This window comes from Harpegnathos saltator, unplaced genomic scaffold (genome assembly GCF_003227715.2).
Source record: "Harpegnathos saltator strain DR-91 unplaced genomic scaffold, Hsal_v8.6 scaffold63, whole genome shotgun sequence".
Lineage (NCBI taxonomy): Eukaryota > Metazoa > Arthropoda > Insecta > Hymenoptera > Formicidae > Harpegnathos > Harpegnathos saltator.
This window is the reverse complement of record NW_020230460.1, coordinates 553,538-578,170: the sequence shown is the minus strand read 5'-3', so window position 1 is coordinate 578,170 and position 24,633 is coordinate 553,538. Positions and strand designations below refer to the sequence as shown.

Genomic DNA, 24,633 nt, shown 5'->3' with positions numbered 1-24,633 from the left:
TTGATAACTGTAATAAGACAGAATTACCGTTATAAAGGCAGTGCGACTAGATAGCTAATAACGTATGACAGAACTCCGTAATATTATAATGTCTCTCATGACGATTGGCAAACTTATGCCTGTATGAATTATCTATCGCAGCGGAAGTCGAGGTAATTTTTCTTCGTACATTGAAGGCGATAAAGAGATGCAGTATGATAGTAGTACAATAGTGGTAAGAGACAGCTGCGGAGACCACAATACGTGCGATCTTACGACTTCGAGAAACTGTACTGTGCGTGACGTATTTTGCTCCTGATACTTTACTCGTGAGAATTCTCAGAATCTTCGCTCGAGTCCCCGTCTCTTGAGTCAAAGATGATGCACACTCTCCCCTTGTCATTCGCGTTATTGACATACACCGGCTATTGGCGGCCTGTCGGCTGGCCGTTGACTTCAATCAAGTATCGGGCGTACAATATTTACTCTGTCGTTATGATCCTTTTACTTCACTCGTTCGCATTTTGTGGTCTGGTCGATTGCATCTTGATCGAGGATCTCAACATCTTCATCGAGAGGTTCTCGTTGTTTCTGTCAGTGCTGGGCGTGTGCTGCAAGATGATGAACCTGGTGATACGTCGAGACAGAATTATCGATTTGACAGAAATGCTGCTGGATGAAAGTTGCGTGCCTAGGGATAATTACGAGGCGAACATCCAGCAACGATTCAATCGTAACGCGAAGTGCGTCATAGGTTTGACCCTGAAAGAAAGAAAAAAGAAAGAGAGCTTCAAATTACCTTGTAAATTAAAATTTGAACATAAATTTCCTTTTGTACTTAAGAGATCAATATCTAAGCAATAATATCTAAGAAAGAACTTCCGCAAAAAGTGCCCGTTTTTCAGTCCCCGATTTTTAAATTAAATTTTGTGCGAAATGATAGTTCATGATAAGATATTAATCACAAAAAAGTTTTACATTGAGTATACGATTGATTTCAGAGATATAGAAAGTCAAAGTGGTCACTACCTACTAAGGAAGTTTGACACTAATAACGTTTTATCGCACGAATTTATGCGAAATTCAGTATTTGGAAGTTCTTTGAGTTGCTTACGAATTCGATGTCAGATTTAAAAAATTCAAGATGGCGAATGTAATATAGCGGACACAAATAGTGAAACAATTATTTACTTTTATTAGAACTATTATGTTGTGGTTTTTTTGGCTAGCTGATTGCGAATTTTCTATCAGATTTACATTTACCTTCAGTATAAGCAAGATGAAAAAGTTATCCAGCCAATGAAGACAAGATAAAACTGTTATCCAGCCAGTGAAGAGAAGATGTAAAAGTTATCCAGCTAATGAAGGCAAGATAAAAATGTTATCCAACCAGTAAAGGCAAGATGAAAAAGTTATCCAGCTAATGAAGACAAGATAAGCTTCTAAATATAACAAATAAAACTATCACATTATCCTTTATGCGTCATGCAACGTATCAATTTGAATTTGATATTTTTTTTTATGGAAAAACAATAAAAAATATACTTTTTCCACTCAAAAATTGTCGTTGAAAAAATTATTTTCGAAAACCTAATAGAAAATTCGCAATCATCTAGCCAAAAACCACAACATAACTGTTCCAACAAAAGTAAATGATTGTTTCACTATATGTGTCCGCCATGTTGCACCTGCCATCTTGAATTTTTAAAATTTGACATCAGATTCATAATCAGCAACTCAAAGAAGAAGATAGATATCCAGTTTTGCAAAAATTCGTGCGATAAAGCGTTATTAGTAGTGTAACTAAGCCGGTTCTAACCTAAATTGCAAAAATGTTTTGTAAAATCCGTTTTTTATTAATTAAATATTTTAATTAATACTCCCCTCTTTATTGATATACCTCCCCTTTATTGGTACCCCCTTTATTGATACCCCCTCTTTTAATGATACCCCTCTCCTTCCTAGAATTTTTTGATTCTATGGTCAAGATGGCGACCGTGACGTTACACATATGTCCAGAGAGAAACGTGCTCGGAACCTGGGCCCTCGCGATTACTACCCAATGCTCCAACCTCTTAGACCACTGTCGCCTATTGCTAGTAGACGTCTACTGAAGGTTTTTACAGTGTGTATGATGATGTCACGAGAGAAAAAACAGCCGGGAGATGTTGCTAGACTCGTTGAACCTGGGCTTTCGGCGGTTACTATCCAATGCTCCAACCTCCTAGACTATCGTTGTCTGTTGCTAGTAGATGTCTAGTGAAGGTTCTTACAGTGTGTATGATGACGTCACGAGAGAAAAAACTGCTGAGATGTTGCTAAGACTCGAACCTTTAAAAAAGTTCATTATCAGCTCAACGCAGTATCTATTATGCATAGTTCGAGTCATGTATAGTTCGACCTACACAATCTAAGGTATGAAACTATGTAGTAGTTGGTATATTTTTTCGAAGAAAGGATGTGGTCTAAAGTAAAAAAGATTTATATATCATATAACAAAGTAATTTATTTTTCAGAATAAACATCTTATTTGTTCACAGCTTCGTACATGATATTTTTCAAAGCGCATGCCAACAGCTCACAATCAATAAGTGACTCATAGCTAAAGCCGTCATTTTCACGCATCGCTTTTACCGCACATTTCGGTAATATTTTTTTCTCGAAGAACATTTATAAAAATTTGAAATTTTGAACTAACGAGATATGTATTTTCGGACAACCACTTATACATATGATCAATGCAATGTTCATAAGTAAATAACATGTTCATGGTAGCAGGTTTCAAATACAAACACTTAGGCGATAACGTTAATTTTGCAATTTTTGAATCATTTATCTTAATCGCAATTCCACTATTAAATCTCGAATCCGTAGCGGAAAGTACGATGGCTTGTTCGTTTCCAGAAGTCATTGTATAACAACACGATTTCCCATCAGTTTTCTTCAAGTTTCTGTATGTAATATTAATTGATTACTGCGATTGTCACCGAGGACTATTTCCACGGTGGGCATAGATTGTACACTGATTCCAATCTCCAAATACTTATACGACGTTGTAGTCAAAGCGTATCTGCGTCCCAGAATACGAGTAGCATGACGTGACACAGGAATGCTATAAAAATACAATAAATGTTATATATATTTAAAAATTCAACTAGGAAAGTGCGCACAAAGTACAAAATTCACATTGATACTCACTTCTCATGTTTTCTCTTGCATGGTGGAGACTCGATGCACTCGTTGCACTTTTGTTTCCACGCGAGGTAACCCTCATCCTCATCCTCATGTTGAACAGGCATGTAATAATTTGCTTATTTAGCGTTCATTTCGACACCGTACATTTTGGTTTTACTGTATGTGGAAGCTACTGTCGAACCTTGTCGTTATAGAGCGACTGATGAAACAATATGCAGGAGCTCCTTTTAACACAGGCAAGTTTCTCCTGCCAATGTTGTATCTCTTCCTTCGTTTTTTTCAGAGTTATCAACATTTGTAATGCACCTATCAATATATTTTCCAAAACTAGATAATAATTCTCTGGCACAGCGTTGTAGTCAATCAATTAAACAGTCATACGTCGATGAAATAATATCAACCATAGCGCATCACAGTACGAGAGAAAATAATATGCAGTACAGAAATGTACAATATTTATACTTTTTTATTACAATTTTTAAACGCTGCAATATAATGGCGCTGCGTATTACAATATCACATTTTGACGAAAAACGTTTTTGTCAGTTGTCGACGCCAGACTGCTGATACCAAATCGTAGATCTATAAGCCTATTGTTGTATCAGATAAAGAAAGGTATGCACTTAGGCATACAGGGTCCACAATGGGTCCATACGAGTTTAAGACCCAGAAATGCGTTTAAAAGATGTGTCGACGAGATCGTCGAGGAAGTTTCCCGAATTTTGATAACGATGTGTGTATTTTTGGAAGAAGGAAGGGATATAAAAAGTTCAAAGCAGAACATTCTATAGTTTAATCGAAGACGAACAGAGTGCGCGGTTATAGTGTTGACAACGTTTGCTGGAAGAAATTGCAGAATCATCATCCGTAGAACGTAAACTGTGGGATCAGTCCGCTCGATTAGGTTCGCGAGATGAATACCTCGCGTGGGAACAAGGTGTGACGAGTACCTCAAGTCATTGGAACAGCATAGCCGAGCCAAACAGCTGCGACTATCGGTTGGTTCAGCGCACTCGATGGTTGTTCGTATAGCGCAACTTGAGGGTTTAAATGTTTTTAAAAACTTTGCGCAGACGTTTCGTAAACACAGGAGCCGGACATTCGGAACTTTTTTGGCGAGAAATCGATATAGAGTTCGATAGTCGCGTATCAACCGGGGTGATTGTAAGTACAGATTATATCGAATAACCTCTTCGAATTTTCCAAGATGCGAAGAATACCGTGTTCGAGCATGTGCGAAGCGTTATAAAGAGACAAGGTAGCGTAAAAGTGAACACTGTATTCAACGGTGAATTTGTGGTGGGTGATAAATGTGCGAACAAGAACATCAATACGAGGAACTTTAGATTTTTTCCCACATCCGATCTGGACAATTGGTTCGCGATGTATGTTATCGAGCCCACCTTAGCGTCCTTGAAAGAATTCCAGAAACGAGATAGCGAGAGAGCGGATGGGCACTCTCACGCATACTCGATCTGACCGTTAACGTTAACAAGTACAAACTGATGTGTGCGGGATGTCACATCGAGTTACTGCGCGAAATAAAAATGAAGCGGTCTGTGATCAACGTGCAATCTAAGGACAATGCATGTTTCGCGTGGGTGGAGGTTGCAGCGTTATGTCCAGCTGACGAATACGCAGATCGTCAATCTTCGTACTCACATTATACATCGGTGAATATGCAGGACATTGAATTTCCAATATGCATAAACCAAATTAAAAAATTGAACGATTGAACAATATCTCGGTCAACATTCATAGTGTGGAGAAGAGATATGACGACGCGACAAAGAAAGAAGGAAACGTGGTCGTGCCCATATGTCTCACGGAACAGAAAATGGAGAAGCACGTCAACCTGCTGCATATCCCAGATTCGCGAAATGACAACGCTGGACACTTCGCGTGGATCAAGAATTTGTCCCGACTCGTCAGCTCGCAGCTGAGCAAAAAGGAACACAAAAAACATATTTGCGACCGGTAAGTATACACTACGAATGCAATGTATAATGAATAATGTGACATGTACCAATAACAAATAATGTTTTTTTCCAGATGTTTGCATTACTTCAGCTCGAGCGAGAAGCTGAAGAGTCATACCGTCGACTGCCAAAAAATGAATGACTGCGCCATCATCCTGCCAAACGATGACAACAAATGGCTCAGCTTCACCAACTACTGCAGGAAGGAGCGGGTCCCGTTTGTAGCCGACTTGGAATGCACCCTGGAGAAAACAGCGAGGGAAGAACAAACGAGTTCGTATGTGTATCAACGTCATAGCGTATTTAGTATAGCGTATTACGTGCGTTTCTACGACGAGCCGTTATCCGCGTATCGATGTCGTCGCAATCCGGATTGCATCTCGTGGTTCGTCAAGAAACTCGAAGAACTGGCACATCGCGTAAAGGGTATTTTGTCCGCAAATGTCCCCATGGAAACTTTGTTGAAAGAACAGTGGAAGACATTTCTGAACGCTACAATATGTCATGTATACGAGAAATCATTCGCGGAGGACGATACACGCGATCATTGCCACCTGTCTGGACGGTACAGAGGTCCCGCGTATTCCAATTACAATATAAATTACCAAAACAGTTATTGCATTCCTATGGTCTTTTACAACTTATCCGGTTATGATTCACACTTCATCATCAAAGATGTAGCAACCGCATTCGAAGGTTCAATCATTGTACTACCGATAACACAGGTCTACAAGGTTTTGTTATTAGGCAGCTGGGGGTCGTTTCCCAAGTAATTTTCTGCGTAGAATCCGAATCCGAGGTCAGAATTGGCCCATCACGTCAGAATTTTGAGATATTTGAGGTTATATACTCGAAAAATGGCTTTTTGGGCTACTTTTGAGGTTATGTATACGCACGTAGACGCACCAAATTTTTTAGCTCTTTTCTTCTAATTGCATCATTTAGTACTACTCTTTCCCTTTAAAATGAGCTGTCGAATGGTCATCTACGATTTTTCCTTGCAAAGTTACGGCCATTTTAAGATAACATGATGAATTCCAAACCCTGCGCCGTTATAGCCCAACAACCTCATGAGCATTCACATTAAACCTGTAAACTTTGAACTATAAGCCCGAAAACCTGGACTGAAAACTGTATATATGGGTTTTGGGGTCGCTGATTACGAATCTGATCTCAGATCCCAAACCTATTATAATAGGTTACCTATTTGTAAAGGTCAATAACAAGTACATGCAGTCTTACGATCCATTGCAGCCATCATCATACTTGATATGCTTTGATGTAAATAACTTGTACGGTTGGGCAATGTGTCAACAGTTGCCATATGCCGAATTTCGATGGGTTGATGATGTAACGAATTTCGACGTATCATCAATCGCGCTGGATTCATCCATAGATTATATTCTGGAGTATCTCGACTAGGAGTATCCGCAACATCTGCACGACGCGTACACTAACCTACTATTCTGTCCGACGCGTGACAAACCTCCGAACAAAAGGCAGGACAAGCTTTTCGCAATCTTATGCGATAAGTAGCGTTATATGATTCATTATCACAACCTGCAGCAGTGCACGCGTCACGGTCTTCGTATTGGAAAGATACACTGCATACTCAAATTTGTTCAATCTCCATGGCTCAGCAAATATATTGAACTTAACACGCAGTTTAGAACACGCGCGACGAACGATTTCGAGAAAAATTTGTACAAATTGATGAACAACGCGGTATTCGGCAAAACCATAGAAAACGTTCGCAATCACGTAGACGTAAAACTGTTGACAAAATGGGACGGACGATACGGTGCTGAGGCAATGATCGCGAAACCAAATTTTCATAGCAGAAGTGTCTTTTCGGAAAATTTAATCGCCGTTGAGCTGCGTAAACTCGAGGTGAAATTCAACAAGCCGATCTATGTGGGTATGTGTATCATTGACATATTCAAGACCTGCTTGCACTGAATTTCATCACGAGTACATGTCTCCCCTATATCAAAACAGATGTAAAGTAATGTACACCGATACTGACAGTTTGATCTATCATATCCAATGCGATGATATTTTCGAGCACATGAAACGCGATATTTCTAAATTTGATACGAGTGATTATCCCGCTGATAATGCGTACGGTATACCGCTTGCCAACAAGAAAATATCGGGTCTGATGAAAGATGAAAATAACGGAGCGATTATGGAATTCGTCGGATTCAGAGCAAAGATGTACGCGTTAAAGGTAGACAGCAAAAAGGACACGAAGAAGGCGAAAGGCTTCAAGACCAACGTCGTAGCGTGAACTATAACGTTTGATGATTATATGCAGTGTCTGAGGGACGAGGTCGAAAAGCGTCGTCAGTCATGCATACGATCCAAAATATACAAAGTCTACACCGTGTCCGAAAACTGAAACCGAACTGAAAACTGTTCTGAGTCCGTATGATGACAAGTGGTATATCGTACCAGCCTCAACAGATACTTTACCATGGGGATATTACAGAATACCGTTGTAAAATAAAAAAAGATCATTGTATATACAGGGTGATCCGAAATTCTCGCATTCGGAGTACAGGACATGATACTTTATGCTAAAAAAAATAACTTTTTCCTTTAGCAAAATTGCGTCCGACAAGTAGTTTTTGCAGGAGAGCGTGTTAAATTTAACGAATAAGCGCTCTTGTCTATGTAACACTCAGGGCCGGCGCGCGCGCCTCACTTGTGTGTACCTAGTCCGTGATTAGTAATCATAAGTAGTCTTTTAAGACGCTCATACGGTTTTGTTGTGATTAGTTTACGACATTTTAAGACTGTGCTTAAGATAATTTTAAATAATAAGAATCAATTATGAACAATACCGGGATTTGACCTACTTTCGTATTTGTATTGCTTAAATAATAAAAAGTTAATAAAATATGTACTGCCTTTATTTCTTACGTAATAAATGAATAAAATATTGTCTGGTTGCACAATATTATCTGAAAATAAAGACAAATGTAAATAGTAATATGTCCTGCGAGCTGTGAGCGTTCTATTATTTCAAATATTGCCAATTATGTGATAATTAAATATTATAGTATCATTAAATATAAAGATTAATTTACTGATCAAACGTATACATAGGAGTATACATATTTGTAACAGTGATTAAAAATATTTGAATTAACGTCTTTTAAGAGCTCTCTTTTTACTTTTTTATAATAGAAAATACAAAGAACTTATTTAAAATTTAAATTGTGTGATATATTCACGTCACGGTCTACATTTATTATTGCTTATGCACGTTAGCATTTCAATACGTACTTTCCTTACATGTTTCGATTATTGCGAGGAATATTGCTATAGCCCCAATGATTTATTTTCTTAACCAACTTGACCAATGAGGCTATAGCAATATTCTTAGCAATAATTAAAACATTTAAGGAAAGTACTTGTAAGGAAAGTATTGAAAGGCTAACGTGCATAAGCAATAATAAGTAAATATAAACCGTGATGTGAGTATATCACACAATTTGAATTTTAAATAAGTTCTTTGTATTTTCTATTATAAAAAAATAAAAAGAGAGCCCTTAAAAGACGTTAATTCAAATATTTTACTTTTAATCACTGTTAATATAAACTGTCAAATATGTATACTCCTATATATACGCTTGATCAGTAAATTAATCTTTATGTTTAATGATACTATTTAATTATCACGTAATTGGCAATATTTGAAATAATAGAACGCTCACAGCTCGCAGAACATATTACTATTTACATTTGTCTTTATTTTCAGATAATATTGTGCAATCAGACAATATTTTATTCATTTATTACGTAAGAAATAAAGACAGTACTTATTTTATTAACTTTTCATTATTTAAGCAATACAAATACGAAAGTAGGTCAAATCCCGGTATTGTTCATAATTGATTCTTATTATTTAAAATTGTCTTAAGCACAGTCTTAAAATGTCGCAAATTAATCACAACAGAACCGTATGAGCGTCTTAAAAGACACTACTTATGATTACTAATCACGGACTAGGTACACGCGAGTGAGGCGCGCGCGCCGGCCCTGAGTGCTACATAGACAAGAGCGCTTATTCGTTAAATTTAACACGCTCTCCTGCAAAAACTACTTGTCGGACGCAATTTTGCTAAAGGAAAAAGTTGTTTGTTTTAGTATAAAGTATCATGTCCTGTACTCCGAATGCGAGAATTTCGGATCACCCAGTATATAGGGTGTCCCATTTTAAAGGACTCACTCAAATATCTCAGAAACACTGCGTTAAATCGAAAAATGCTTAAGACAAATGTTGTCTAGATTGAAGGGGGACATAGAACAGCGATAGCATTTTTGTTTATAGATGGCGCCACTTTCAAGATATTCACTGATTATCAATTTTTTAAAATGGAAATTCCAGTTTTTTATTATATAATTTTTTTCTACCAATTAATTTAAACAACTTTTGTCTGAAACATTTTTTTATTTGCTTAATATATTTTGAGATATTTAAGGAAAAATTGATAACTTTTCCAACATTTACCTTACGATATCTCACTAACTATTCGTCGAAAGAAAAAATAGTATTTGACTTTTTTTACTTTATTTACTATCGAGAATATATTACTATAATAGTGCCATAACTTTTATTAACTTATCGACCTTTGGAAATTCAAAATTATTAAATTAATAAAAGTTAGAGCACTATTATAGTAGTATATTTTTGATAGTAAATAAAGTAAAAAAGTCTAATACTATTTTTTCTTTCGACGAATAGTTAGCAAGATATCGTAAAGTAAATGTTGGAAAAGTTACCAAGTTTTCCTTAAATATCTCAAAATATATTAAGCAAATAAAAATGTGTTTCAAACAAAGCTGTTCAAATTAATTGGTAGGAAAAGATGATATAATAAAAAATTTGAATTTCCATTTAAGAAAATTGATAATCAGTAAATATCTCGAAAATGGAGCCATCCATAAACAAAATGCTTTCGCAGTCCTATGCCCCCCTTCAAGCTAAACAACTTTTGTCTTAAGCATTTTTCGATTTAACGCAGTGTTTCTGAGATATTTGAGTGGGTCCTTTAAAATGGGATACCCTGTATGTATTGTAAATATATTCTAAATGAAAGGCGATCATTGTACATATATTTGTTTGTAAGAAATATTGTTAACTATAATAAAAAAGATAAGTTATTACAAGCTGTTTATAATAGGATATTGTAATAAAAAGTGTTTATAATAAAGAATTGGTTATAATAATATTTTCTTTGTGTATCCAAGAGTTGTGCGAGTCGTCAAATCCCAACCATTTCACTAAAACTTTGTCGCCGCTTTTTCGCAACACTTTTTCTACGAAATAAACGTCAGGATTAGCAGCGCGATGCAGTTCGTATTCGTAAAATTCTCCGGCAATAGGCTTTCCGCGAGAATCCTCAAGTAGATAGGTCATTGGATTGGTCACCTGTACTTTGATAATCTTAAACATCTTTCAGAGTCTTGAAATACCCTGGCGAATATCTCGACTACTTCTTTACCGCTCTTGCTCTTCAATGGTACAGCCCACGCATATTTGCTCAATACATCGATAACAGTGAGTATATAATGATAGCTGTCGGTGAATCTCGAATAAGGACGCATCTCTACTAGGTCAGCTTGCTATAGATCATCGTATCCATGCACTATGACGCGCCTACGGGGAAAATGTCTTCTCGCTGGAGTGTGCAACTCCTCCACTAACCGCTGTTTTTCGTTACCGATGAGTTGCTTCTCTGAACTTTTCTTCTTTTTGTTAAATGTTGATGATTGTTTCACCATTGCAGCTCGTGATGATTCTTCTCGTGCTTATGTCGACACTATATGTCGATTTAACTGCAATATTCTACTTTTATATTTCTCGCGATTTCTTTATCTCTGAACCTGTCCAGTCTAAAATTTGTTCTATGTTCTTATGAATGCTATTTATGCTCTGTATGTTTTTCTTCCGGTAGTCTACCAGCCAATTCTTCAATTTTTTAACATTCTCATCTACATACTGCTTCTTTTCAACATTACTCTCATGCAGTAGAAGTTTTACAGCATTTATATTCTCATCAATATACTGCTTCTTCTCAACGTTACTCTCATGCAGAAGTTTTACAGACTTTATACTCTTATCCATATAATTTTTGTGCACAGCGTCATTGAAGGCTTCCAGTTACGGTACATTATATATCACGTGCAGTGTTGCATAAAAATATTTGCCACTAAAACCTTTACTATTGGCGGCATGTACGTTTTCATGTACGTATCGTTTGGTTGCAACGTCTTTCAAATGATTTCTCATACCTGCAACACATTCTTCCACGTATCATTTGGTTGCAACGTCACTGTCGGCTTCAGATTGCGCTATATGTTTTATCTTATGCGATTTTGCCTCAAAAACTTTGGCATCGTTTAAACAAAGGGCATTTTCATGTACATAATTTTCAACGTCTTCATTCCATTGATGTGCTTCGATCAGAGAACCATTGCTCTCTGGCAACACTCTAAACTTATGCATCGACATTTCGGAGCAAGCTGTACCGTCTGACTGACTCGTGTTAGTGTTACTCTGTTTACTTTATAATAAGACCAGCTTCGCGGAGTTCTTCGATAATCGATAAAATTTCGTTGTCATGAGCGTTGTTGCCAGCTTGGCGCGAAGCTTCAAGCAATCGCAGACGATCCCATCAGCTCGTTGGGATTATCCCAATGCATGTAATTGATATTGCTGTCATTTAAGAACCAAAGAAGGAGGGCGTACTAGGTGGCGACGGGAACGCCGTGCGTTCGGGACCTGCATCTTATTTTCGTTCCGAAGAGAGAAAAATATCGAAAGCGCGGTAGTCGGTTTAGACCGGGAATCGAACCCGGGTCTTTCGCTTGCCGGGCGACTGCTCTAGACCACTGAACTACCTGACGCTCCACGTTCACGACACTCTCCTCTCCCTAGATAACGTTGAGAGATATCGTTCGGAAGACATCTCTAGTGCTATCCCGAGCGCACGGCGACTACAGAGAGAGGCATTGTTACTTGTACCTAGTGGTACAAGTTGGTGTCTCTCAAAGTCAAAGGTTGCTATCCTTTAAGACCTGCTGTCCATGTATGCCGGCCTCCACCGTTGCCCCTCCTTATCCGGTGCAATAGAAATAAGCCCCGGGGTCGACGCCATATTTTTGCTGCCCCCGGGCACTTGGACACGTTTTTGCAACGCGCCGAAGGGAGATCCACCATGAAAGATTTAAGGTCGTTATAGCTTGCGATGCGTATAAACCTTTTCCTGCAACTTTATTGCTCGACACATGTGATACTAGGGGAGCGATTATATTTGTGTCCCTTGTTACCGAGTATAGGATTTTGCGGGAGATACCCGCGTTTGTGAATATTCGTCGCCAATAGTAAACTTTTGTATTTTTGCATATCAGCTTCGGTGTAGATGAAATCGTCGGGGATTCTTTTGAATATTAGCTGGTAAAGACCTGATGTTCCAATGTATCCTGTTTCATCTATGATTATATTATCGTCTCTGTCCACATCGATACGTTTATCACCGAGCATCGCTTCATCGTTACTAAGACGTACGCCGTAAACATAATCTATGGTGTTATCTTTTTCACTACTTAGCACAGCTCCCATATATTTTTGATCCAACGGACCAAAATGATCATGTAAAGTTTGTTGTCCTTTGAACATTCGCAACTAACATCTAATGGAGGTCACTAACGGTTCATCGGGGGTTTCGTAAACATTCTCATCATTATCATTAATGAGTAGATTGTCGATCGGTGAAGATTCATGTGACATTCCATGTAGTTGCTCATATTGTAGAGCTCCCGTCGATGTAGGAATTATCGGAGGATCGTTTAATAGTTTCCGTTTTGGTGGAGTCAATGCGACTGGTGAAAGTTTTGCCTTCCGCTTTATCTTTTTTTTCGGGTTTTAATATTACACTCTTTGTTTCGACATTTGTACTCATCAATGGTGTCTCAGTTTTAACATCAACGTTACTTTCCACATTAGCACTGCTTCCCGATTTGCTTGAGAGGTTCAATAATAGGTTTAAAGTGCCTCTCCAATGCGGCATTTTCCACCATTCTACCGGTTTTCAAAGCGCGATACTTCTTGCGGATCGATTCGCTCGTTTTCGCAATCTCTTTCGATACTTTTTCACGATCCTTGATCTTCACACTACTATTCATCATTGATATGGTTGCCTCGTGGACATCGAAGATGTTACCACATTGAGGTTACATTGAGGCTACATTGAGGTTACAACGACGATTGTGCATCACACAGCATGGCAAAGTCATTAAATCTTTTCCTGTATTGTCCGTTGGTCATTGAACTGTCCTTATCAATCACTGTGAAACCATATTTATGCTGCCAACATTTGTAACACAATGCACTGAAATCCTCATATGACATGTCAGTGTTCACATGATCGTTGTACACATGTTTCAAGTTGGTACCATCCTGTTTAAAGAGAATCAGAAGATTTGTGTTGTCCCGTATAAGATGCTTGGGTATTTTTGTATACATTTGACAGAGATAGAAACAGTTAACGTTCGAATGACGAATGGCAAAATATTCTCTTATCGTATCTTGCTTGTCACAAGCCACGTCATCAAAGATAAAAATGGAATTTTTAAGCGCTTCGGTTGTTGGAATCACGTTGCTGTTATTGGAGAATGTAAAGTATCCAATTTCATCTATCAGTGTCAGCAAATTTTTCAAGTACCGATATTTAGGTTGTTGCAACGATTTCGAGTACACGTACAAATTCTCGAAACATAGACGTGCCGACTTTCCAACAAGCTGATAAGAACGTTCTTCTTGCCACAATTTGAGGGACCGCATATGATGCGGTATGGTGTTCGGAAGCATGTTTCCATGCCTGCGCATCTCTTGCTCAAGCATTGATTGCGTTCTATTGTTGAAATTTGTCACACGTATCGACATCGGTTGCTTCACGAACCACATGTTTCCCCGTGAGTTGCAAAATTGATTTCGTTAACGGATCGTTGCGATTGAACTATATGGTATACATAGGCGTGTCGATCTTGAAAACACTCAGTTTAGAAAATGTTGCTTCTTCTAACAGATATTCGTGATATTTGAGAGCTAACCTCCGAACAGTTGAAATACATACCGAAGATTGTTCTGTTACGCGAATTTGCAAAGTATATTGACGATTTGTGGGACAGACTCCCTGAATATTTAAGAGTCTATCCAGAGGTTCAGTAGTATCGTCGGTGTTTGGAACATTACAATCGTCCGTAGTAGCGAACGCATATCGATGGTCCGCCACCGCTGATCAGGGACTGTAGTGAATGTCATCGACAAAAGTCAAAGTCGGCAGCGGTCTGTTGAATCGCGTGATAAATGTGCTTCCTATCGAACTACACATTCCCGAATATCAATTTTGTGGTCCTGGAACTCGCTTGGTAAAATGATTGGCCAGAGGCGATGAAGGCATTAATTCATTGGACGCGGCGTGTCGTGAGTATGATATAGCCTATTCGCGTAGCAACAATCTCGCTGATCGGCACGTGGCGGATGAGATTTTCGCTGTGAAAGCACGGAAATGCATAACTTCGAAATATTCAACTCTAGGCGAGAGAGCTGTTGTTGCAGTCGTTTGGGCTGCCATGAAAGCCAAAACGAAAATCGGCATGGGCATAAAGAAAAGAAGCCGTCCAAGAAACAATCCGAAAACGAGCACTTGCAATAGCAAAACGGTGTGGTATTTTACAAGTTCCACCATTACTGGGAGTTCTCGGTTCACTAGTCGATGGAGCGGCGGGTGTCGCAAAAACGGTGAATGATGGCAAAGCCGCGCAACGTCAACTGGAAGAATTAAAATGTCATCATCGCGCTATGGAAGATCGCGGAATCTATTTTGCTCCGTACAAACGTGGGCGAGGCGCTACAGAAAAAAAAACGTCAAAGAGAGTCTAAAATTACCCATGGGTGCAATGACTAACGTACAGTTGAAAAGACTAGCGAGGCGTATGCGTATATCTTTCTTTCGAGGTATTTTCATGCGTGATCCTTACCGATAGATGGAGTACGTCAAAACGAGAGTGGTATTGTAAATTTAGACAACACAGAGGGACCAGGTACTCACTGAGTGGCGTATGTGAAAAGGGGAAATCGCGCAGTATATTTTGATAATTTGGTAATCTTCGACACCCAAAGAATTGATTCGATATCTTGAGAGGGATGTAGTGAAAATTGTGTACAATCGCACGTCTTATCAACATTACAGCCAGAGCATTTGCGGACAATTGTGCTTACAGTTTCTCCAAACGGTAGAAGATCGATATGGATTTAAATGATGACATTCCACTAACAGCAGTCAGTATTCGTTCAGCAGTTTGCGAACATATCGCTAACGCTTACGTTGACTGGCAACAATAGCATGCTTACGGTGAGCTACTTTTCCGCTCTAGATTTGAACGACGGTGATTACGAGCTCGGTTTAACGGATTTCGAAGCATACAATACGATACCAAACGTAAATTCGTCGAATAATAAATTTTACTATGGTGCTAACGATGAAGAAATTACGATTCTTGAAGGATCGTACGAATTGCGTGCCTTATATGAATATTTAAAATGTGTAATTTCACATTCTCAAAAAACAGTACGTTCAAAAAATAATCGATATAAAAATGACGAGAATGAATATCTTATAATAATTCGTGCCAATAATAATACGATGAAGAGCGAAATAAAATGTGCTTATAGAATAAATTTTAGCAAACCAAACAACATTGGCTCGCTTTTAGGATTCTCATCGAGTCATATATTAAAGCCGCAAGAATGGTACGAATCGGACGCACCAATTAAGATTATCAGCGTTAATATCATTCGTATAGAATGCAGCGTTGTCAGTGGTGCGTATAGCAACAGTATGCGTGTACATACAATATATGAATTCTCGCTTAAGGTGCCACCAGGATATAAAATATCAGAAATGCCGGCACATGTCATTTACCTTCCAATCATCGCACAGAGCATTACAGATTTAACGATGCGTGTCATCGATCAAGAAGGACAATCGCTCGATTTTCGAGGAGAAGAGATTACTATTAGATTGCACATACGACGGCGACGATAATAAACGTAATCTAATCAAAAATTAAATAATACTTTTCGATGTAATAATCATATGAAAAATTGTGCCTTACAGAATGTACTAAACATTTTCAATTGGTGGTCTTGGAGAGAATTGTATGACGCTTAATAAAATATTATTTCAAATGTACAGATGTTTCTTCCAATACGCTTATCCCTTTTCACCTCTTAGGATTTTATATGATAATTGTGTTTGATAAAAAAATACAGTTCTTTAGTTTCGGTATGATGCTTATTAGACGTTCGAGAGACGTTCGATAGACATTCGATAGATGTTCGAGAGACGTTCAATATGGTACAATAAACGAAGGGTCCGGGGTTCGAGTCTGGCCTAGTTTCGACTTATTTTTTTCTTTTGACGTATGCGTGATATCATCATACATATTATAAGAACTTTCACTAGACGTCTACTAGCAACAGGCGACGGTGGTCTAGGAGGTTGGAGCATGGGGTAATAACCGTGTGACGGTCCGGGTTCGAGTCTAGCAATCATCCCGGCACGTTTTTCCCTGACATATGCGTGACGTCACAGCCGCCATCTTGCCTATAGAATCATAAAATTCTAGGAAGGAGGAGGTATTAATAAAGGGGGGTGGTGTATCAATAATGAGGGTAGTACTAATAAAGAGGGGGTTATTAATTAAAATATTTAATTAATAAAAAGCGGATGTTGAAAAACATTTTTACAATTTGGGTTAGAACCGGCCTAGTTATACTACTGTTATTAGTGTCATACTTTCTTAGTAGGTAGTGACCACTTTGACCTTTTACATCTTTGAAACCAATCGTATGCTCAACGTTAAACTTTTCTGTAATTAATATCTTATCATGAACTATCTTTTGGCATAAAATTCGATTCCAAAATCGAGGACCGAAAAACGGGCAAAAAATCGACCCTTTTTGCAGAGCTTTCTAAACGTATACCACTACCAATTTGTAGAACCAAGAATATCTTCTCAGGACGATCACTATCTACTGCGAGATATTGAACGAGTCGGCTGTCTTTTTCGCTACAGTCGCTCAATTCCGGTATTTCGCCAACACTCGCACTCTACCGCTGTCTGACTGGATGCCCTACGATATCACATCGACGACTGTCTTCTGGGCCACCGTGCTGTACCAGACCATCAGTTTGATAGTCTGCGCGAACGCCAGCGTCGCTCACGAGACACTTATCTCCGGTTTCATGCTACAGAGTTGCGCCCAGCTGGACATACTTTGCCATCGCGCTCGTATGTTGCCGGATACATTGAGAAGAGAGTCCCAAAAGTGGCGTAATTGCACCACAAAGGGAAATCCGAAGGCGCAAGAACGACGGATAATTCGCGAGTTTGTTCGTCATCATCGCTATGTATATAGGTGAGATCAAGAGAAAAAAGTTATTTGAGCGTAAAACGAATAATTTTACATTTTACGTAGACTCGCAGAACGTATAAACGCGGTGTTTGCGCTGATGATCTTTGTGCAGTTCGTCGTGAGCTCGATGGTGCTCTGTCTGAGTATCTACAAGATGTCCACGAAGAATCTGTTGAGCTTTGAATTTGTGTGGAGCTTATCTTATCTGGGTTGCATGCTAATGCAGATCTATTTGTATTGCTGGTTCGGTAACGAAGTAACACTCAAGGTCGGACACTTCAAAATTAATAATTCCAAACCCAAAGTTATTATACCTGTGTTGAAGTGTATTTCTCGCGCCCACTTCTAGTTTAGAATTCATCAAGTTCGCCTTGTAATCTTTGGCACTTATTCCTACATGCTCAGAGCACTGAGGTCGGTACCGCCGTTTACGAGATGGACTGGGGGATGTTTCCCGTCGACTTGATGAAATCTCTCTTGCTGATTGCCACGCGTTCCAAGAAATCCATCAGGATAACCAGCGGTTATATGATCGCCTTATCCAACGAATCGTTCATGAAGGTTAATGGAGATTACATTATAATATTGTTAACAAAGAGATGAGCATATACTTGAAATAACGTAGGGACACACATTTTGTTCACAAACATTTGTTTGTCGATTTACATGGTGTTTTAATGACCATTTTTTCAGATCATCAAAATATCCTACTCGGCATACAACGTTCTGAAGGATTCTGAAGGATAGAGCGACGTATCCTCTTCGACCTTAAGTCGCAAGAAAAATTTGGTGGCCAAATATAATTATTTTCATAACTAAGAATTACAATTGATATTCAAGTTCTACATATTTTTTTTTTTAACTTTTATTCTCAAAATGTCTCTTGCGTAATTCGGGGATTACGCTGCGTTTCTTCCACTGATAGACCCGACACTTTTATCTTGAAACGTAGGATCGTTAATGAGGTGGCAAAAGCAATTTGCAGCAATCGGGAATAAATTGCAAACGATGTCGTCTTCATGGGAGATGTTTATCAATTACGATAAATAAGTTCCTGCTTGCGCTATGTCCTGTATTTTAAATTGATATCATCGATTATTTTGCAAGGAGCGCGGTTATTTCTGATAATAGAAAATATATTACAGTATTTAGTGACGTTCCATCTTACTTCCATCTTACTTTCATCTTATTCATGATTTTATCCATGTGACTTTTTTTCATGTATTTATATTATACATAAATATTAAAAGATTGTCAAACTATTATTTGTAGATATCTTTTAATACAATACCCGCAAATTTACTCGTATAGTTTGGATAAAAGTCTTCCATGTAACCAAATAACAACGTATACACTGCAAACCCGAGTGTGTTATTTTGACGTGTACTACATGGGCTGAAAAGTCTTTGGCTTAACAATGAAAAAACGATTTTTTTAATGAAAAAAGTGTTTTATTCCTCGACATAATCTCCATTTAGAGTAATACACTTAGTGTAACGGTCCGCTAACATTTCGATGCCGGTCTTATAGTGCTCGGTGTCAAGTCCCTCAAAATAGGCATTTGTTTCCAACTTGACCTCCTCATTCGAGTAAAATCTTTTATCAGCGAGCCACTGCTTCAGTCGGGGAAAAAGGAAATAGTTGCTGGGGGCCAGGTCTGGAGAATACGGGGGATGCGGGACCAATTCATAGCGCAATTTCTTTAATTTATCGGTCGTATTGCGAGCCGAGTGAGCTGGAGCATTGTCTTGGTGAAACAAAATTTTTTTCTTTGCCAAATGTGGCCGTTTGACCTTGACCTCGTCGTCCAATCAATCCAGTAATGTACAGTAATATTCTTTATTGATAGTTTTACCATGTTCAAAATAATCAATGAATATTATGTTATGCGCATCCCAAAAAATACTGGCCAAAACCTTGCCGGCTGACTGTTGTGTCTTCGGGCGCTTCGGATGGCTTTCACCAGGCAATAACCCCTCCGCTGACTGCCGATTGGACTGCGATATGTAGTGATGGATCCATGTTTCATCCATTGTGACAAATCGACGCAAAAACTCCTTCTTATTGCGGTTAAACAGGGCCAGATTTTGCTTTGAAAGTCGAACACGTTCCGCTTTTTGCTCAATTGTCAAAAAACGCGGCACCCAACGCGCGCAAAGCTTTTTCATGTGTAAATATTCATGAATGATATGACCAACGCGTTCCTTTGAGATGCCTATGATGTTAGCTAGCTCACTCAATTTCATTTTGCGGTCATTCAACACGATTTCACTGATTTTCTGGATGTTTTCTGGAGTAACTGCCTCATTTGGCCTTCCTGAACGTGGTGCATCATTTGTGCTCGTACGGTTACGACGAAACTCAGCAAACCAATATTTGATGGTTGAATTCGGTGGGGCAGATGTGCCGTAACATTTATCAAGCCATGCCTTTGCTTCAACAGTGTTTTTTCCCATCAGGAAGCAATGTTTAATCAAAACACGAAATTCACTTTTTTCCATGGTAAAGATAAATTCAGAGGTAACGTCACTTCGAAAGCTATAACTTGTACACGAGTCAACGAAATATCATGAAATTTTTACAGCATCTAAGTTAAGGTTGGTACTCTATAGGAAATATAAGGATTTTTAGTTTGTGACGCCATCTATATGTCAGGCCAAAGACTTTTCAGCCCATGTAGTATAAGCTGAAGCTTTCTTTACGCGTATCTTGTCGTCTTAAATCACGTCATTTAACTCGTTTAAACGCGTTAAGTGATATCGAAATGCATCAAATGATGTGATTTCAGACGACAAGAAACGCGTGAAGAAAGCTTCAGCTTATACGTTGCGACGTGATTTTCGCTCGCCGTCAGCAAACGGCTGTCGGTCCACGCGTCTCGGCCGTTCACACTCGCACCAAAAGTGGTTGGGCTCCAGGTGCAGCGGGCTGCACCGATCACCAACACGAAACGGAACACCGCCAAAGGGCCGAGACACGCGAATTCGACGGGACCGGTAGCCCCTCGGTATTTTAAGTCGGTAGACGGGAGGGTTCGATCGGGAATCCGGGACGCAGTCGGGAAAACATAAGAATAGTAATGCGCGTTTTGCTGATCTCATTTTTTATTCTTTCGGGAATCGGAACGGTCCGACCCCTCGATACGGTAAACTCCGCTGTGTGCTCTCGCGAATTCGAGCCTGGCTCTACGCCGACAAATGAGTCGAGACACGGGACACACGGGACACCGAAATAATAACTCAGGTGGACGGTCTTACAAATTCGGGAACCTCCCGGCGGCGTGATCCTCCGACCTCCTTCCTCTTCTCGCTCCTCCGCAATTCCGCTACCCCCTGCAACCCCCTGGGCGCGTGGAACTCCACCAAACTTCTGCGGTCCACCAAACTCTTCCTTTCACGCCCGGTAAACGGTATCCTTTTTCTCTCGCTAACGGTAAACGACACTTCTGTCTTAGGCGATAATCACTCCGCAGTACTCGGAAGTCAACTCACGAAGGAAGAGATAAGAAGAAGAAGCGAAACGGGAGTTCGCTCTTTTATTATTTCCCAAAAGAAGTGTCTAGTCGTTCTTCTTTGTTGTGTCGAGCTACCCGTCTCTCCCCGTTCCTCGTTGGATCTCCCAATCCGGGAATCTTTCCGCAGATCTTTGTTTTCGATCCGCGGGGGCTCGGTCTCACTCTTGCGCGTTCTCCTTCTCGCTCGCGCTCCCGCGGTCTCTTCGCCTAGGCCGGCCTTGTTTAGTCGGCGATCACGCTCCGAGCACGGGAGCGACGACAGCTTCGCCGGATATTCCTGCGGGCCTGTGGACACGGGAACGGCAGCGAGAATCTTTTAAGGCGATACGGGAATCGGTAATATTAGTTAGAAGGGGGCGTATTCACCTGAGGTGGCGGTCTGGTCGATGGGTGGCGTCCTCTTCTTTCCTCTGGGTCCTCCGGTCTTGATAGGCACAGGAGGTCCAGGGGCACAGAGCTCGGGGACGCGGGACCGTTCCACCTGCGCGCTCCTATCACTAATATTAATTAATACGGGGGGCAAGGCGGCTCCTTTCCCCCCGAAATTCTCGCGCGATATGCTTTCCCCCCCCCCCCCGCAAACCTCGCGTAAGGACCGAGGGTCGCACTGTGACGGGCGCCTCCCCGGCTGCCACGTCACAACGTGTCAAAATAACACATTCGGGTTTGCAATGCAATACACAAGGTCTATATACCGAAGACTTCGTGCAATGCAGATGTATTTGCAATAATGTTTTAGAAAATACCATAAATAACCAATGACAAGAAGAAGGGGCAAAGAGTCGCGTTTTATATTTTCATTTCATTTTAAATAATTCTAGAGACACAATATTATCATATGAATTATTCAAATTGTTTCGTTATAATTCCAGCAATAGTAAGCATTTGAAAGTTTTCGATGTGGGTACATTGGAATTATGTTATGATCTTGATAATGTGAAAAACGAGAAAATGATGATGCGTTCTTTAAGTAACGTATAAAGATCTCAAAACAATATTTCAACAATCGGAATAGGAGTTAAGTTTATAGTTAAAGCCTATCTTTCTTTTTACACGATTTAAGTTGCAAGATAATAATATAATCTTTGTTTAAAGGTAACGCTCTTGTGTATATACAGGCTGTCCCATTTAACCTGACAAATCGTAATATCTGGAAAACTACATGTCGGATAAAAAAAAGTGGGTAATGAAATTTGTTCGTCTCGAAGGGGGACATCCAATGATATCAAACTCGATCTCCCACTCCACTCCCGGGGGGTGGGGGTGGGGGGCAACTTTGAAATCTTAAATGGAACCCCCATCTTTTATTGTAGATTCGGATTCTACGCCACAAAATACGTAAGTTTCGTTCGAAACTTTCTTTTTTATTCGTGATAGATGGCGCTGTAATCGTAAAAAATTAGATTTTCTGCAATTCTCCAGAAATGATCATTGGATTGAAAAATAAAAAAATACCTGTTCAATATTTTTAAAAATATTTTTAAAAAACATAATAACAGTTATTCCCCCCATACCCTCGGGGTAGGGTAGGTGGTAACGTTCAAATCTCAAATGAGGACCCACATTTTTCATTGCAGAATTAGATTTTACGTGAAGTTTTTATGGAAACAATTTTTTCATCGTTGCAGTAGATAGCGTTGAATTTTTCCGAGAAACTACTTTTAGCGTTACCCAGGAACAATGACGAGGACGTAGTAGCTTTCTGTTTCCTTCGGGGTGCTTGTTTTAGGTGAGTCTCCTCGCCTCTCACCATCGGGGTGCTTGTTTTAGGTGAGTCCCCTCGCCTTTCACCATCGGGATGCTTGATTCAGGTGAGCCCCTTCCACCATTTAATTAAATTAAATGCTCAAAATGATGACGTTGAACTTCAATGCATTTGTTGATTCGTGCTTCAAATGCCTGTACGCATTTCACAAGTATGTCTGGTATAATTGCGGCGCAAGCATCCCTTATTCGTTGCATCATGTTTTCGCGAGTAGTAGGTGTTTCCTTATAAACGGTATCTTTTAAGTAACCCTACAAGAAAAAATCTGGGGAGGTAAAGTCTGACGATCTGGCTGGCCAGTTCCTCCTCTACCGATCCAGCGATTATTGTAATCCCGATCTAATACCTCACGTGCTACTAACGAATAATGTACTGGACAACCATCATGTTGAAACCACATGTTTTGTCGCACTTGTAAGCTTAAGTCTTCGAGCAATTTTGGTAGTTCTACTTCAAGAATATTTCGATATTCGTCAATAAAATATGGTCCGACAAGTTTATCACCAATTATTCCACACCAAACATTAACCGACCAAGGACGCTGATGATTTACTTTACGAATCCAGTGTGGGTTTTCTACACTCCAATAATGCATGTTATGGCGGTTAACTTGACTATAGTTTGTAAAAGTTTGATTCATCAGAGAATAGCACACGAGCAAAAAAGTTCGGGCTCATTTATATTCTCTCGACTGCCCATTGACAAAACGTTAGTCTGTTTTGAAAGTCATCGCCAGTTAATTCCTGATGCAAGGACACATGATACGGATGAAATTTATGGAACTTCATAATTCTCCAAACACTCATACGAGGAATTCCTGATGGGTGCGAAATTTTTCGAACGCTCGCATGTGGATTATGAGCACTGCAGCTAGTACTGATATTTGATTATTTTCTTCACAAACAGTAGCTCTACGCGTTCTTTTCTTCAGTTGTACACTTCTATTAGTACAAAACTGTGTAACAACTCTAACGAAAGAAGAACGTGATCGTACTCTTTCAGGAAAACGCTCAGCATACAAATTGACAGCATCGTCAAAATTTCTCCTACATTCCATAAATGAAAATCATTTAAATTTTTTCTTGCACAGTTACATAATCCATGATGCAAAGTCAGAAGAGAATGATAGTGACATGGAACACTCTTCAAAAATTGATTAAGCACCTCTCCTGATTAGAAAGGTAAGTGTCTAATAATGATCGTCTCTTAAGTTCTATGGGCGCGGACGATGGAGAGATGCCACTAACAAATTAATTATGCAAAATCACCCCAAATTTTATTTATTTTCATAAAATAAATAAAATAATTGCCCTTTCGGAAGTTTATTATTTATCGCATCGGATTTTCTTGTCGTTTCGTGTCATTTCTTACTTTAGGAATTGTGAATTAACGATTGATTCTTTATGTTCTCCTTTGGTATCTTATTAAAAAATTAGGGAGATGCGTGAAATATTTAACTATAAAATGTTTTTTTTGCACGATTCAACGACAAGAAACGTGTAAAGAAAGCGTCAATCAATCATACATTTATGCGTGTCAAAATAACACACTCGGATTTGCGTTGTATCGCGATTATACCTAGGAATCAATTTTATGCCGAGTATCGTTGGTGCACCATTGACAACGATGGTCCTCTTTTCGCAATTGTACGATACAGAATTTCCAGTTTCTTCTGTCGTTAATATACCACTGACAAGAATTACGATAT

General features: G+C 39.3%; 1 protein-coding gene across 1 annotated transcript; it reads left to right on the top strand.

The window, feature by feature from the left end:
* Positions 1-146: 146 nt before the first annotated feature.
* Positions 147-18,847, top strand: LOC105189659 (odorant receptor Or1). The gene is made up of 5 exons (XM_019844415.2): positions 147-722; positions 17,251-17,649; positions 17,710-17,914; positions 18,052-18,207; positions 18,340-18,847. Exons 1-5 carry the CDS (start codon positions 358-360, stop codon positions 18,391-18,393), a joined length of 1,179 nt encoding a protein of 392 aa, XP_019699974.1. The 5' UTR covers positions 147-357; the 3' UTR covers positions 18,394-18,847.
* The last annotated feature ends 5,786 nt before the right edge of the window (positions 18,848-24,633 follow it).